This window comes from Diabrotica virgifera, chromosome 3 (genome assembly GCF_917563875.1).
Source record: "Diabrotica virgifera virgifera chromosome 3, PGI_DIABVI_V3a".
In the NCBI taxonomy this organism is placed as follows: domain Eukaryota; kingdom Metazoa; phylum Arthropoda; class Insecta; order Coleoptera; family Chrysomelidae; genus Diabrotica; species Diabrotica virgifera.
In genome coordinates, this window is record NC_065445.1 from 50,869,079 (window position 1) to 50,887,356 (window position 18,278).

An 18,278-nucleotide genomic window follows, 5' to 3' on the forward strand; every position below is an offset into this window, starting at 1 on the left:
GAGCGTGACTCGTATAGTTTTGGTGCTAGAAACTTTTATAAAAAAAAATAAAAATGAAGCTTTTTTTGAAACATTTAAAAAGAAGTTTTAATTTTTTTCGCGAAAATTGCTTCATTTTTTGGTTATTTCAAGTTGAAATATTCGATTTGGAATTGGACAAATAAGAATAATTTTTCGTGAGCTTCAACTGTGCTTTTACTGCGTCGATAGACTTCATGAATAAGTACACCATTTTCTGTATCTTATAAGCTACATTTTTGCTACAAATATTTTTTCGATATCTAATATTTAATTCGATAAATACTTATTTTTGGGTTATTTACGAAAAACCCGTCTGAAAACGTTGTTTTTTTTAGATAAACATTTTCACTCCCAAAATGACTTGAAAAGTATTAACATTAGATAAAGAAACTCTATAATAGAACAAAAGTTGCTTATAATTAGTCAATTTATACATTTCCGGACTTATTTTAAACGTATGTTTTTCACTCCAAGAAGGGGTGTCACCCCCCGAAATAAAAGCAACCAACGGCATAAATCCAACTTTGAAGTGGAGCGTAACTAGAACCTAAATCCAAATTGTCAAGCAAATACGTTCGTCGTGACGCTGATAATTTCACTCCAAAACTGTCATTTACTGAGCTATTGTTGTATTCATGCATTGTTTATGACCACTTACATTTTTCATCTTTATTGGTATAGAATAAAATAGAACAAAAATTACTAAATGATCACATTAGTATTATTCTATGAGATAAACTACTTTCTTCGTGCACTATCTACTATCAGCGATATATCAACAATTTTATTAATTCGGATGGACAACTTCATTTTCAATACTGCACTGCTTAAAAAACGTATGTATGCAAATAATATAACACATTTTTACATATATTAGACAACAAGATGGGGCCATTGGCATATTGGGGCCCCCGTAAGCTTCATGCTGCGGGGGCCTCTGTTACGCCTTTGGATAATTGTATCGAAATACTAAACGTAGGTAAAGATTAAAGAGAAAATCCATTTCTAGATTTAGAAATATTGCTCTAAAATTCGGCAAATTGTAATTTTCAAATCTTTCAATAGTCACGTACAAAGTATTATAGTTTATTGTCGTTACCATAAAATTTCGGTAAGCCGGAAGGGATTAAGTTACTAGATATTATGAGATGGTTCGCTTGGCAAATATGTTTATTTAGAAATTTACGTTTTTAATTTTAAACACACAACGTAAATTAATATAACAATACAAGATTTTTACATAATATCAGATGACAAGATGGGGCCCCTAAGCGATTGGGGCCCCCCCCGCAAGCTTCACGCTGCGGGGGCCTCTGTTACGCCCCTGGTAGGTAATGATAACAAAAGTTGTTACAGAAAGCTTATAATATCAAGAATTTCGAGAGGTTGAAAACTTACTAGGGCGGTCCGATAAGTACCTACTTAGCCTTCAACGAAAAACGAAAATTTTGGAAAAACTGGTGATTTATTTCTGAATGTAGTTTCCTTTTAGCTCGATACAGTCGTTGATCCAGCGATGTTACACCATTTATAACCCGTTTGAAAATGACGTTTTCTCCATGTCTGCAAAGTAGCAGGCTTCCGTGGCGGTGGTGAACTCCTCATTCGACTTAAAGTACCCCGCACAAACCTTATGGAAAGTAGGTCCCAGTGGATTTCGTTCATACTTTGGGAAAATACTCTTTGAAGCATCCTGATAAAAAGTTCTCATGGGCACAACTCAATCGTATGAAGGATTTTCAAGATATAGAGGCACAAACTCGGAAAATTATTAGATTTACTGGGTATTCCAATTTCCCGAGTTACTGGTTATCTGCCAACATGTAGAAATTTGGATCAAGGAAAAGAACTAATAGTCTAGGATTTTTTCCTGGCGATCCAATGGCGACCTTTACTTTGACCTTGACCTTCAATGGACGTCATATTCTAGAGTTTCAAGGGTTTTCGGCATTAAATTGATATAAACAGATTACTCATGGGTTTTTGGGATCGCTAAACACGAATATGCCATCAGAATTGACCTCCGGAGGACGTGGTGGCCACTTCAAGGATGTCATCTTCTAGAGTTTCGATGGTTTTCGGCATTTAATTGATGCAAATGAATTAATGGAGGGTTTTTAAGGTCGCTAAACACGAATATGCCACCAGAACCGACTCCCGGAGCACCTTGTTTCCAAGGTCAATGAAAGGAGCTCCTGGAGTTTCGAGAGTCTTTGGTACTACATTAATGCAAACGAATTAATTATAGGTTTTTGGGGTTGCTGAACACGAATACGTGATCAGCACAGATACAGGAGCACCTGATGCCTAAGACAGGTTATCTTCTGGAGTTTCGGAGGAATCAAGTGGATTACTCTTAGATTTTTAACTCCAGAAGATAATCTGTCTTAGGCACCAGGTGCTCCTGTGTCTGTGCTGATCACGTATTCGTGTTCAGAAACCCCTAAAACCTATTACTAATCCGTTTGCATTAATGTAGTACCAAAGACCCTCGAAACTCCGCCAGGAGCGCTTTTCATTGACCTTGGAAACCAGGTGCTTCGGGAGTCGGTTCTGGTGGCATATTCGTGTTTAACGACCTCAAAAACCCCCCAGTAATTAATTTGCATCAATTAACTGCCGAAAACCATCGAAACTTTACAAGATGACGTGTCTTGCAGTGGCCCTGGCCACCACGTTCTCCGGAGGTCAATTCTGATGGCATATTCGTGTTTAGAGATCCCAAAAACCCATGAGTAGTCTGTTTATATCAATTTAATGCCGAAAACCCTCGAAACTCTAGAAGATGATGTCCGTTGAAGGTCAAGGTCAAAGTAAAGGTCGCCATTGGATAGCCAGGAAAAAATCCTAGACTACTAGTACTTTTCCTTGATCCAAACTTCTACATGTTGCCAGATAACCAGTAACTCAGGGAACTAGAATACCCAGTAAATCTTATAATTTTCCGAGTTTGTGCCTCTATATCTTGAAAATACTTCATACGATTGAGTTGTGCCCATGAGAACTTTTTATCAGGATGCTTTAAAGAGTATTTTCCCAAAGTATGAACGAAATCCACTGGGACCCAATTTCCATATGGTTTGTGTTTCTTCCCGGCCAGTGACTTTTTTAAGTTTGGAAACAAAAATAAGTCATACAGGGCCAAATCTGGAGAATACGGTGGATGGGACAGAAGTTCCCCTAACAACACACAACATTCCAGGAATGTACTACCAAAGTTCTATCAATATTTGAATGTCCTGGACATTTAGGGAACATTCGGTGAACATCTGTTTAAATTATTCCTGGAATGTTACCATAAGACATTCTGTGAACATACTACCAATGTTCCTATATTTTAAGTTGCGAAATAATACATACGTGTAAGAGATACAACATTACTTATAACATACCAGACAAACTAAGTGACATTTTAGGCCTACAGTGCAATAATATGTCAAATTTAAAGAGTTTCCCAAGATTATAAACATACAAATGTAATAAAAATTATTGTTCGCGAATATTCAATTTGGAATGCGATTTTGTTAATAAAAAAAATACTTATAACTTATGCAAAACCCAAGAGAGGCATTTATATTTATTTCTTTTGCGTTCATTTTCAAATTCGCCGTGCATATATTTTTGTGCATGGCGCTTGAGAGGGCATCACGTGACTAAAAACGACCAACCAACGACCTCGCTTCGGCCATCTTGGCATCTTCATCTTGGCGACCTTGCCTTGCCGTGGATTGTTTTTAGTTGTTTGTATTATTTGTGCTTTTTAAGAATATTTTTTTAATTCGGATACTTTTATAATAGCTTTAATAGTATTATTAACATAGTGCATAAAATGGTGTCCTGTTTTTAACGCAGTTGGAGTAGCAGAAACAAATGTAGATAAAAAAATCTGCAGGAATAACGTTTCAATTATGACAGAAGCTCCAAACAAATGACTGAATGAAAAGCCCTATTAAAAGGTTAGTATGCAAATATGTAAACGAAAGCATGCCCTGTATTTCAGAAAATAAATTAATACTATTAATACCCTAATAATACTATTCATAAAAAATCTTTTAAGTAACGTAGATATAACAAAGTGAATAAAAGGCATAAATCAGAAGAATTATTATTTTATTTTATAAGTTAATAATTGGTCATATCCATTTATTATTTTAATAATAATTGTGAATAAGCCACAAACTTCGCTTATTCCTAACTAAAATAGTAAATAGAGATAGGTAATAACAAAAGGATTTATAAAACTAAAATAATTCTTTTTGCGTTTTTGCTAGTGTATGCGTTTATAAATAGGATGGTAGACCACACACTATAATATGCAGTACCAACTAATGAATACACAGAATATTATAGTCGATTTGCTAAACTCAGTCTCAGTACTAATTACTGTAATTTTGGCAAAATTGGCCAAAAACAAAAAAAATTACCTACTAAAATCACTAGCCAGTTGTGTCTGAGTTTGGGGAACCGACTATACTAATAAACAATTTCTAAGCTGTTTTATAATAATTTTGTGAGTTCATTAATCATATTTTTTATTTAAAACTAAAATTTGTTAATAATGCTTAGTAATGCATATATTTTGTATTTTTAGCTTTCCAGAAGATCCTGCGAAGAAGACATGAAGTATAGATCAGATTTGTTAATAGAGGAGTATGTTCAAAACACTTTTTAGAAAAAGATATTGACAGAACTTCACTTTCATCTGTTCGTTTGAGAGACTGTGCTGTTCCAATAGCTTATGTCACACAGGTATATGCATAACCTAATTAATAATACAGTCCGTACAATATAGATACTGTTGTAATTAATTATCTACATCGGAGATCTAAGTTGACATTGTTGCCCAACTACAAAAAATTTTTGAATTCATTTTAAGTCAAATATATCACATAATTATTGCGAAGTAGATTATACAACAAAACAGATTAATATTCAATGTAAATAAATAAAAACATCAGAAATCGAAAACAAGAATTAAGGTATAATCTTATGTTACAGTTATTAAGGTACCAAGGGTATTATAGGGATATACATTGACCGAAAGCGTTATTATTATAATACCTGTGGTGCCTTCAACGTTTAATGCCTGACTAAATTATTCTTTATATGCGAAAAATTTGAATGAATTTTGAATTGATTAGTTTTTAAATAAGTACATTTACCAGTAACAGTAGTAACGTAATTGTGGTAACCATAGTTTTACTTAGGTTGATATTTGTCAACTTGACAGTATCTAAGTCGTTATTTAAATTTAATGCCCAAGGGCGTTATATCGTACTTAACAGACTTCGAAATGTCATTATTTGTCAAATAATGTACCAGTAGGACATTAAAGTAAATAATAAAAACAATAAATATAATGAATACTAAATACTTATTTGTTTGTGAAAAATCTATTTCTTTGTGGCTTTTTTGTAATTAATTATTCTAATGGGGAAATAAGCCACAATTTACTTGAAAAAATAATTTTATTAAGGTTTCTACTTCCACATCGGATGTCGTTGTCAAAATACAAAATGTTCATTATTATTATTTTATTTATTAAATATTTATTATTTATGCATATTATTACCTGTAAATAATATTTCTTCTGATTGTTAATTGTAAAGGATAGAAAAATTACCTTTTATTTTATTTTCTTTTAGAATCAGCTGAGAGAAGTGGTCTACAAAAAACCAGAAAGGAAACGGAATATGTGGCTACGAAAAGCAAAAGAAAGGTTTACAAAGCAAATGTGACACATTTTTTTATAATATTTAGGAATGTCAGCAAATTACATTAAAAAATGTATGTAAAGATTTTTTGCAATAAAAATGTTTATATTTATCAAGGATGTATTATTTGGTATGGCCATATATCGTCAGTGATGTGACAGTACCTCCTATCTGTTTTTTTCAAGAGATTTGTAAGATAGACTAAAAACTTGTTTCGGCCACCTCCTGTTTTCATATATTTTTTGACTTGTTTTGCAGTAAATTCAACTATCTATTTACTACAAAAAAGTCAGAATACGTACGAAACCAGAAAGTGACCTTAAAAAATGTTTTTCGTCTCCTGCAAACCTCATGAAAAAACATATAGGAGGTATTGTCACATTACTGACGATATATTTCAGTGAATGTCTAAAAAATATACTGTGAATGTTCAAAGAACGTTCGTAGACATTCATGGAATGTTCTAACAAGACATTCAGTCTAAAAATATACTGTGAATGTCCAAAGAACATTCATAGAATGTTCCAACAAGACATTCAGTCTAAAAAATAGACTGTGAATGTCCAAAGAACATTCGTAGACATTCATGGAATGTTCCAACAGAACATTCTAAGAATATTTAAAATGCTGACACAGCACTTTCCTGGTACTTTCCAGGGACATTCGTGTGCATTTGGGGACATTCCAGGAATGTTTTCAATGTCCTGTGTGTACATTCTAGGAACATTCATGGAATGTTTTGTGTTATTAGGGTCGTAGCCCAATTAATTCCACCAATTTGACCATACGGCGACGGAGAAGGTGTTATCCGGTGCGGTGTTAACCAATTGGGGTTGTTTTTTCTAAAATTCGGCATCGAATCGGTCCAATAATGCGGCAGAGTAAATCTCTGTGACCGTTTTGTCCTTATCCAGGAAGTGGACACAGATAACAGAAATGTAATCACAGATAGTGAATACAGAAATGTAATCACAGATAGTGAATCCCAGAAAATGGTGGCTATCACCTTTCCGGCCGACAGGACAGTCCTATCGCCCTCTTCGGAGCATGTTCGCGGGGTGACGTCAACTGTATCGACTATTCCTTGGTCTCTGGTGTGTCCCAGTGGAACCGTGTTAAGTTAACGGTTATGCAACAACGTAAAAACTCATTTGGATTACGCTTAAACTTAAGCCTCAGATACTGCTCTGACGTGGTGTCATGGTTCCGCTTATTATCCAGAGTGAGAAAATGCGGCAACCATTGCGCCGACAGCTTTTTGATGCCCAAAATTTTAAGCAGTAGATGACTAACAAGATCGTTTGTGATGCCTACTGTGTCAGCTATCTTGCACATCGGTCGGCTATCTGAAAATACGAGACCGTGGATTTCTTTCACGTTATTCTCGTACAAACTATCGTACAACCACGTTCAAACTCGTTAAACCAATTTTTGACGATCGCCATCGAAAGAGAAGAGCCACTGTACACGGCATTCAAGCGCTTTTTAATTTCAGGCCTAGAAAAAAAATACCAACTTTAATTTTACATGTAGGTATGCCATTGTTTTTATTAGATCATGGCATTTAACACTAAAAACAGGAATAAATCTATTTTTAAATATAGTAGGTACCTAGAGACTTGCAACACTTTTTGCATTGTATTTAGGATTAGGATGATGTCTGGAAAAAAGTCTACAATAGAAAAGTGGGTGGAAATGCATTATTACATTTTAAAGTGTATAAAACGCATCATCATCAACCCGTACGCGTCCACTGCTGGACATAGGTCTCCCTCAGCTCTTTCCATTCATCTCTATTTTGTGCGGCTTGCATCCAGTTACCGATAACATGTTTCAAATCATCGGCCCATCTGGTTAGTGGGCGTCCTCTGCTCCGTAGTGCTTCTCGCGGCCTCCACTCGACAATACGTTTTGTCCATCGGTTGTCTGGCAATCTGACGACATGGCGAAAAATGCATAAACATGTTAAAATCAGTATATTAAGGGCCAGATTTTCTTATTTCGGGGTATTTGAGGTCACTGAACACGAATATGCAATCAGAACCGACCTTCGAAGCACCTGGGTGCCCAGGGTTACTGCTAAGGTACGTCATCTAGAGTTTCGAGGGTTTGTTTCTGGCACTTAATTGATGCAAACAGATTACTCAAGATTACTGATATTGTGAAGCAGCAATGACAGAACAATTAACAACATTAATTAAAACAATAAAATACCGGAAGAATGGAGAACAAGGGAACTAATTCTACTATTCAAAAAAGGGATAAAAAGCAGCCAGAAAACTACAGAGGTATCAACTTGTTAAATACTACCCTAATGTTAAAACTTAGAACTAAATTTTTACAAGACCTAATGAATCAGAGTTTAGCAGATGAACAACAGGGTTATCGTACTGGAGAATCGTTTAACGATGCAATATTCGCCATAAAGCAAATTACTTAGAAATCACTAGAGTATAATAGAGCAGCATTTCTATGTCTAATTGACTTGAAGAAAGCATTTGACAGAATGGAGTTCAAGACTCACAGATGTAATCCATCTTCTGTATAATAGAGAATTTCCCTTAGATATCATAAAAACTATTGAAAAAATCTACCATAACAACAAAATGGAAGTCATAATAGATGGGCAACTTACAGAATCTATAGATGTAGGCAGCGTAATAAGACAGGGAGACTCATTGAGTCCTATGCTCTTCAATTTAATCATGGATGAATGTTTATGTACTTTTGGATGCATTATACTGTAATTATGCACTTCCACCCATTTTTCTATTAAAACGTTTCCCTTTTTCTAAATGCCTTGGTCTATATATGTATTTTATTGTTATGATCCAAAAATCTAAAATAATATCTGCCCGGGCCAAAAAATTAGTATGATTTGCAAAAAAAAATCATTTTTAATTATTAATTAGCCTGGACAAAATTATGTCGGACACCCCTTGTTTTTAATAATTTTTAACATAATAGATTACATATCATTTAATTTCTATCCATTAAATAGATCTGTGAAGGTCGTTGTTATATCGGATCTTATACGAAATACTGAGAAATGCGATTCTCGATATGATTACCGTATTCTCAAATACAAAAGTAATCATAGTAATCAAAATACCCTACTAATACAAAATATGTACTGAGAAATGCGATTTTCCATATGATTACCGGTACTCAAATACAAAAGTAACAAAAGCAATCAAAGTAACGAATACTGTAAATGATTACTTTATACAAAAGTAACGATTTGTAACTATAATCAACATCACTAATCCTGAGTATCAGGTACCTCGGAAACCATCGCCAAAAACCCCCCGGGTAGAAAATTCATCATTTTTCATCTTTTCGAAATGGATGTTGGATTTCCACGTTCAATAACGCAATTTTGATTTCATCATCATTATTTGAGTTCACGGAGTTTACTATAAGGCTATTACAAATCGAATGCAAAAAGTTTCATTGAGATTCGTCCAACTGCAAAAATTTGGTAGGTTTTGGACTTTTTAGTGCTTCATTGCCTCGCCTATAAGAAAATGGTCTTAATACTAAAATAAATTTAATTCAGAAAAATTTTTTTATTAAAATTATAACATAGTAATTTATAATACTAGGTCATATTTTACTTGGTCTATATAACAAAAATTTATTTATAAATGGTGCAACTCTTTCTGGATAGTCATTATGTACATCGTGATTCCCTTCTGCGTATTTAATTCTCATGTTTCGTCTTTGTTTAAAATACTGAATAATTGAACTAAAGTACACTTGCTGAGCGGTCGATTCGGTTCCCAAGATAATTAATACTGGACATCGTACTGGGTTATGCATTATAGTTTCTTTGGTATACCTAAAAATAAAGAAAAAAATAAATGTGAATTAAAGGCAATTTATGTTTTATTTATATTCAGAGGCAAGGCATAATCTGCAAACAGCGCTGTTTCTGGTATAAACTTCGTCAGTCCAGATGCTTGCCCTCATCTGAATCAACACAGATGCCACTCAATCTGTTGATATGCGTGGATGTCAACAGTTGACACTCAATTATCAATATGTGAGGTTCATTCCTTTCATATCACATCCACGTGGGTTAGAGTCCTGTGTTGTCCTGGGTTATATCCAGGAATATTTGCAACATCCTTCTGTTTTATTAAAAATATGTAGTATCATTTAAGATCTTGTAACTTCTGAAGAGTTCTTACCCATAACTTTTTGGTGGCACACGCATGCATGCTATTGGCTAAACACTGATGATGGATTACCTATTAATCCGAAAACGTTTTGTTTTGTGATGTAACCCTTATTGGGGTCTTTTAAATATACCTTTTACAAAGGATCTTTTATTTTTTGTTTATATGTTTCTGTTATTGACTGGAATCCCCATCTTGCGACATTTTTCTTCTAGTTTATTAATAGCTGGTCACACAACGAGGTGGTTTTTAAAAGATTTGGACTGCTACCGACCAATCCATTTAAACCTCCTATTTTATCTTCACGTTTATACCTCCGGCATTCTAGATCGCTGATATATTAGATCTCCAGTAGTTTTGTTCCGTCGCTGGACTGTGTGTTTGTACGCCACAGAAGTTCAATCTCGTGTTTTTCTGGAATTTCAAGATATGTAGTGGACAAAAGAAATAGTATCCGAGATTATTGACATGTACCTACCTATAGACAAAGGCCCTGTCTGTGGAAAATAAAATATAATAGCTATTTAAACAAAAATTTATATATAACGTCAGGTGTATAGTGAACTATGATTTTTTCTGAAGAAGAAAGGCTTTGAAACTACTACGTTGAAAGAACTTAAAACCAAAATTCAAAATTTAAGAAATGCCTTTAGAAAAGAGGGTAAAAAAATTTGAAGATAGTAATAAAAGATTTGTGTCCATATTTTTTTCTCCTTCGTCCAATGTTTCAACCATTTTGAGGAATTTACTTGGTCTTTTTTCTTTATCATTTCCACCGTACACAACCCGAAAAGTGCTACTTTTCCCTTTTTGTTCATTTTAAACGACATTTTATTCCGAACGTGACAAAACACGTCTATATATTTTATATACGCATAAAATATCCCACGTCCATTCCAGTCACCAGAAAATATGAGGGAACTGCCCACTAACTAAGAGAACTGTTCCTCCGCATATCCGTACGTACTATGATAAAAATGAAAGGCGGAATATTTACGTGTGTACGCAAAGAAATATATGATCTAACGCAGGCCTAATCGGCGGATACGGAATCACGGATCTGATCCAAGGAATAGGTCGTTCAGAAATCCTCTTCGTGTGCGCTAAGCTAATGTATATTCCACATATATTTTCAATAACGAAGGGACGAAGAGCATCCTTTTTTAAGGCCATTAGAGGCATACAGAAAATATCATACACAGAGCATCGCGCCAACATTTAATTTATAAGGCAACTAAAAATGAACACAAGACTATCAACAAAAATAAATAATCAGTCCTATCTCAGATATCTCTGACATAACGAGATTGCTGACTAGCGAAAACTGATCAAAAGAAGATATTTTAGAATATTATTTTTGATAGATGTATGTGTCGATCGCTTACTCCTGTCTGAGCACCCATAATACATCTTGGTGTAACTTTTCTCTAATTCTATGACACCTAAAATATAGCAATACTATGGTCTGTTTTTAAACCAGGAGGAGTAATTCAAATTTACCGCGCCGTAATGCTTGTTTGTGATTGGTCCAACCTCAGGCAAGTTTACTACAACTTCCACTGTTATGAAATTTTGACACTAATGGCATTTCATAGGTTAATTAAGTTATATCGACGATTTTTTGTGTTTTCTGCGTTATTCCGTTAGTTTTTAGATTTTTAGTCTACTTTTATATAAAAAACAATAATTGTTTTTAGAACTCTTTAGCGACGTATTAGTACAGTGTGTCCACGGATGGGGTGCCCAAGATAAAAAACTTTTTTTGTCAATTTTAGCAAAAAATGTAATTCTTGATAAAATTTTTTTCAAAACCAACTTAATTTTGTAGCCAATTTTATATAAATCCCTATAGTCGAAGAAATGGCTGGCTCGCAATTTTTTCGTCCAGCATGGATTTACTTGAAATTTTCACAGAAGGTAGGGAATAGTCCAAGGATTATTTTCTATATCATGCCGCTGTACGCTAAAACCTTGGGGGAATTTTTTATTACATTTTAACCATGTAAATCGATGTAAAAAGTAATTCTAAGAAAAACATGTTTTTTGCATTTTCTTCGTAAAACTAATATTTTTCGAGTTATTCGCGCTTGAAAGTAACAGTTTTTCGATGAGAAAATCGACGTTTTTAGAGGGTTTTTTGAGAATACCTCGAAAAATATGCATTTAATTAAAAAAACTGTAGATATCAAAATTGAAACTTTTAGTAACACAAAGCAGATTATTTTTCTGTAATATCTTCAAGACCAATGAAAGCCGAGATACTTTTTAAGTAATAACTTAAAAAAAATTTTTAGAGAAAAACTGAAAAAATCATTTTTCAAGTATACAGTTAGGAGTTTAAAAAAAATAATAAAAAGTTCCTAGCCTGAAAATTAAGCGACTTATGATCAAAAAAATGTCGGTACCTGCTTTTCTTTATGTAAAAATCAGTGAAAACAACTCCCTAACTACCCTCCTAATTAAAAATTGGTCTTCACCTTTCTGTAATTCCTTTTATATTTGTATTATCAATACACCCAAGAAGTGTGACATATTTAAAAGGCCTAATTTTAGAAAAATTGGAGTTTAAATAAAAATAAATTTTTTGGAATTTCCCATTTTTTACCTTTTACTTCAAAATATCTCCGAAAATACTGGAGATGCGAAAAAAATAAGTGACTACTAAATTTTAGCTTTTTTAATAGTTAAAATTCTCTTGTGCATAGATTTTCATTACAGTGCAAAGTTAGCGAGATACAGCTGTTTAAAACCTACATTTACGAGCAAACACCCCCTTATTCGAGCCCTTTAAACCCACCCCAATTAAAAACTAAGGGATCTTACGGATTTTAGTTTACACAGGCTTATAACTCTTCAAAAATCCTACAAAGTCATTTTTGAAAAAAAATTTTATTGCCAAAATTGAAAGAGCTATGTTTATAAAACAATTTTTTTTCGAAAAATTCGGGTAGTCCTCTTATGGGTAATTTTCAATGTATGTATAACACCACAGAACCGGTTCGTATACTGGAAAATGTCTAAAAAACTATTTGCATTTGTATTTGTACATATTTGTAAATTCGTATTTTTGTGTTAATACATGTTTTTGTAATTCTTTAATTCTACTTTTTTTCTGTATAGATCTATTAAAATATCTACTTATAAAAACTGTAATGTTATTGAGGGTGGTTTTTAAGGGTTGAAATATTATGATATTATATCCTAAAGTATCAAACAATCATTATTTAACCAATCAAAACCAAATTTTACCCATATTAAAGTTTACAATGTTTTTATTTAATTTTTGACAATAAAGGGTAGTTAACACCCCTAAAAATAATTAACGCCCTTAAGCATGATATAGAATATGAAGTACAGGGTGAGATGATCCTAATTCCAAAATTTATGTAAATCGATGCAAGCCGAAATTATTCTTTTAGGATAAGTAAATTTTTTATATATAGCTCCAACAAGGGTGGTTTTAAGGGTTGAAATATTATGATAGTATATCTTAAAGCATAAAGCAATCATTATGTAAATATTAAGAACCAAATGTTGACAATATTAAAGTATAAAATGTTATTTTATAGTTTTTTACAATTAGGGGTAGTTTTCACCCTTAAAAATCCAAAAGCGTACAACGGCTCAATATAGAAAATGAACTAGACGGTGTAATGAGCCTAATCCCAAATTTTTGTACAAATCGATACTGGACGAAAAAATTGCGAGGTTTTGCCATTTTTTAAGCTTCATTTCCTCGACTACTATAAATTTTGACACGTATGTGTCAATGTGTATAATAACACGTATGTGTATAAGTTCAAAATCGTAACAATAATCTAGTGGTGCTGTGCTAAGCTACAATGTAGCTTAGTAACTGTCAACTCCGGTTAACAATTTTGTGAATTGTCATTTTTTCGACAATGTTAAGCGTTCAACAAAGACTTCAATATAACGTGGAAAATAGAATATTGTAGTGAAAGAAGCGGCCATTCATAAGTTTTTCACCAATTATTGCACAAAAGTCAAGCCTCATGACATAATCACAATATTGTAAGGTGTGAATAAATTTTGGTTTGAAGGGATGACTGTTGTTTTGCTCGAATATTTTCTGTAAGTGACGTTTGCTAAAATCAACTTCCGCTGCTCTTTTTCGTAAACTTAACTTTGGATTTTCCCTTACTGACTACATAGCTAGGGCAGTAGCTGCAGCATCATCCTCATTATACGTTGTTAGAGTTGCACAAGTTTGACTTGAATGTTTGAACTTGACTTGAGTTTGACTTAATTTCAAGTCAAACTCAAGTCAATCCTTCTGACAAATAATTCGAGTCAAGTCAAACTGGTCAATCGTACAGGTTTGAAAATTCAAACTGTTTGTCAAACTAGTTTGAAAGAGTTTGAAAAATAGGGGAATGGGGGGCATGACGGGGTCGCGAGGTAAGACGGGGTACCGCACAAAAACAAGAAACTACTCGTTGGTGAATAGCATGCAGTAACTCAATAGGAAGAGTCATTCGACTAATGGTCACTGCAAGAGAAATCGTGAATGAGAGTGCACGCGTTTTTTGTTTACAAACGGAAAACTGTTTTAGCGCTCCGTTGATCTAATTTTGTGCAAGGACAACCATCGTTATTTTAAGGTAATTATGATCACCTCATTAATGTCTTTTTTATCGTTGTTTACTAGTATTCTTATTTTGATAATGGCATATTGTTTGTGTGAATACGTTAAACATTTAATTAGTGAATTTTTTTTGTTCAAAGTTACCTTTTGAGGCAAGATGGGGTATTGGGTGCGGGGTATGATGGGAAATTGGTGGTAAGTCTGGGTTAATTTAAATTTCTTAATAAATAACATTGGATTATTGTTTTAGATAATACCATGGTACGTACTTACAAGAACAAAACAAAAAGAGGAGAGCGGTCAAGAGATACTATGAAAACAGCCATAGATAAAGTGACACCGTCAGAACCCTGGGTAGGCTGCCAGATCTGTGGATGTTGAGCTCACAATGCTTGTGCTGGGGTGGACAATGAAGATCTGGAGAAAATACACATTTTTGTTTGTTTTGTGAGAATTAATTAGCATCACCATCATGCCCAAATTCCATTACCCCATAGTATGGGGCAAGATGGTTTTTCATAATGTTCTTATTAATGGCTAATTGTTGAAAAATGTGATAGGTTGATTTTCCAAAGATTGTACCCAATCATAGTTAGATTAATGACGTAACGCACCATCAATTAGTAATAGTAATAAACGTAATTATTTTGTATTTTTGTTATTTTCCTTAGCTACCCTATCATACCCCTCCTACCCCTAATTTATTTAGTAGATATACTTTTTTGTCGAGATTGACATGTTAGTTGCTAATTAAGATAAGAAAATGAATATTACAATGAGTGCCACTTAAAAGTATCTTGATACAGGAAGCGATTATAGACAAATAGGGTAAATTTTTTGAAAATGATTCCTGTATGTATGCTTAGAATTGCTTGCTGGTAAGTTTCGTTTTATCAATATAACTTTTTTATATTAGAGTGTCACTAGATTAAAACAAAGAATTCGTTGGATAATTTTTTTATCATACCAAGTGTAATTTTATCTACTTTGTAAGCTTTAAAATATTAGGTACGTAACGCAAGTTGGGGGAGGGTAACTTAGTAAATGGACTAATTAAACATCTAAGATCGAACAACGCGAAATCGTGATCTAATCACGAGAAAAGCCAAATGCAAAATATACAAAACCCTGATAAAACCGGTCCTTATATATGGATCAGAGACATGGACACTGTCGAAAAGCGATTATAAGGGGGTGAAAGAGAATGACCTATGGCGCAGAAGATATAATTTTGAACTATACGCAACATACAACGAATCCGAGGTCATAACATCCTTAAAGATCGGACGTCTGCGCTGGATGGGCGATGGGCCATGTTAAACGGATGTTGGAGACCGAAACACCAAAACATATAATGAGGCAAACACCAGTAGGGAGAAAGTCAAAGGGAAGAACCAAAGTTAGATACATGGAACAAGACCTGAAAACACTTGAGATTACCAATTGGAAGAACAAAGCAAGGAACAGAACAGAATGGCGGAAAATCCTAGAACAAGCCAGGACCCAAAAAGGGTTGTCGAGCTGCGAACAGCGCGTTACATAACATTGTTTTTTAACTTAAATAAAAAAAATACGGAATCACAATCTCCCAATTTTTCAACTTGCGTTTATATTTTACATAGAACCCCTGGATTGTATTATATTGCCTCCTCACGCTCCGCTCATGTTACAATAGGACAATAGTATTCAAGTGAAAAAATCTTAAAATTTGTCGATAAAGATCAAGCACAGTAACACATGTTGGTGGCTGGACCGTTCTTTAGAACAAAAGATGAAAAGGTACAGATGGGATAAAGAGGTTGTAAAATTGTGTTACTACGATACTTGAACGGCCCCTTTAACAAAAATTTATGAAGGAACAACAAACACAATATTATATTTTTGATAGACTAGGTTTAATGATTTTTTTGCGACTTTGCAATGTCGTCTTAAAGAATTAGTTTACTTATTGTCATTTTATAACACTGTTCTTTATTTTTACATAATACAAGTATGTACTTTTCAATTTTCATTGTTTTGAAGATCAAGCACAGTAACACATGTTGGCAATAAATAGCTGGACCGTTCTTCACAAAAAAATATGAAAAGGTACAGATGGGATAAAGAGGTTGTAAAATTGTGTTACTACGGTACTTGAACGGCCCCTTTAACAGAAATTTATGAAGGAACAACAAAATATTATAGGTTTAATGATTTTTTGCGACTTTGCAATGTCGTCTTAAAGAATTAGTTCACTTATTGTAATTTTATAACACTGTTCTTTATTTTTACATAATACAAGTATGTACTTTTCAATTTTCATTGTTTTGAAATCACCTGCCTCAATATCAAATAAATCAGTATATTTATTTTTCTTAATTAATTCAACTTCAACTACAGATTTTTTTCTTTTAATTTTTGCAGCGGAAGAGAAGAGATATGTACCTTCAAAATCAGACTCAATTTGATCTGGTACTTGTTCTGAGCCGAAAAATATTCAGGTTCAGATATTATTAAAAGTAAGAATAAAAAAAGGATACCAAATGGGAGAAAAACAACTTAAAATAATCTGCTATGCAGACGACGCAATACTAATCTCTCAAAGTGAAGATGATTTACAAAGTATGCTGCACGAATTTAATATAACCGCTAGAAAATTTAACATGTTAATTTCCCCAAAAAATACTAAATGCATGGTTATAACAGCAGATCTAATAAAGTGTAAATTAGAACTGGAGGGTCAAATAATAGAACAAGTCATGGAGTTTAAATATCTAGGCATCACACTATGCAGTTACGGAAAGCTCGAAAGAGAAGTGGAAGATCAGATGAATAAAGCAAACAGAGCCGCAGGTTGCCTGAATGAAACAATATGGAGAAATAAAAACATCGGAAAAGAAGTGAAAGGCAGAATTTACAAAACAGTCATCAGACCAATAATGACATACGCGGCAGAAACACGACCTAATACAGAAAGGACAAAAAGATTGCCAGAAACAACAGAGATAAAAACATTGCGAAAAATCGATGGTAAGACGCTGTGGGATAGAGCTACAAGTGCAGATATACGAAGGAGATGCAAGGTGGACAACATTAATAACTGGGTGAAAAGCAGAAGAGTAGAATGGAACGACCACATAAGCCGAGTGACAACAAATAGAGTAGTAAGGACGGCGAGAGACGGTTCCCCAATAGGAAGACGATCAGTGGGAAGACCTTGAAAAAGATGGAATGACAACTTACTGGAGGCACATTGAAAAACAGAGTAATGTCTATATAAAAAGAAGAAGAAGAGAAGATATTATTTCACAAAGCACACACTTAACACAAAAGCACACAAAACGAACGTAGTAAACAAGCCAAGCACATACTTCTTAATATGAACTACAAACTAATTTGAGGAGTAGCAGAGTACAGATTCAGACGTATCCAAATAAGTCAAAACAAAAGTCAGTAGGTACCCTCTCAATTAGAAATGGAAATAAACACGTTGTGCAATATGATATTCAAACTTCAAACTGTTTGAAGAAGTTTGATTTCAAGTCAAACCTAAAGATATCGAAATCAAGTCAAGTCAAACTTTTTTACAAAAAAAAGTTTGGTTTTCAAGTCAAGTCAAGTTTGTTGAATAAAATCAAACTAGTTTGACTTGATAATCTCTATACGTTGTTTTCGATCTTTTTCTGTTTTCAACAGATCCTGTCTCATTGAATTTCTTTATCAGTTTGTTCAAACCATTCCGCGTAACGAGTCCATCTCAATATTTTTTATTTAACA

At 33.7% G+C, this 18,278-nt stretch overlaps 1 protein-coding gene and 1 long non-coding RNA gene across 2 annotated transcripts in view; one reads left to right on the forward strand and one right to left on the reverse strand.

The window, feature by feature from the left end:
- The first annotated feature begins 3,677 nt into the window (after positions 1-3,677).
- Positions 3,678-5,847, forward strand: LOC126881841 (uncharacterized). Its single transcript, XR_007697032.1, has 3 exons — positions 3,678-3,977; positions 4,613-4,770; positions 5,667-5,847. It is a non-coding gene; the product is annotated as an uncharacterized LOC126881841 (long non-coding RNA).
- Positions 5,848-9,284: 3,437 nt separating this feature from the next.
- LOC114342601 (serine hydrolase-like protein) overlaps positions 9,285-18,278 on the reverse strand; it is a 32,701-nt gene continuing 23,707 nt past the window's right edge. Inside the window, exon 3 of the mRNA XM_028293424.2 lies at positions 9,285-9,576. Within this exon, the coding sequence (XP_028149225.1) occupies positions 9,342-9,576 (235 nt within the window). The 3' untranslated portion in view covers positions 9,285-9,341. The remainder of the gene's footprint in view (positions 9,577-18,278) is intronic.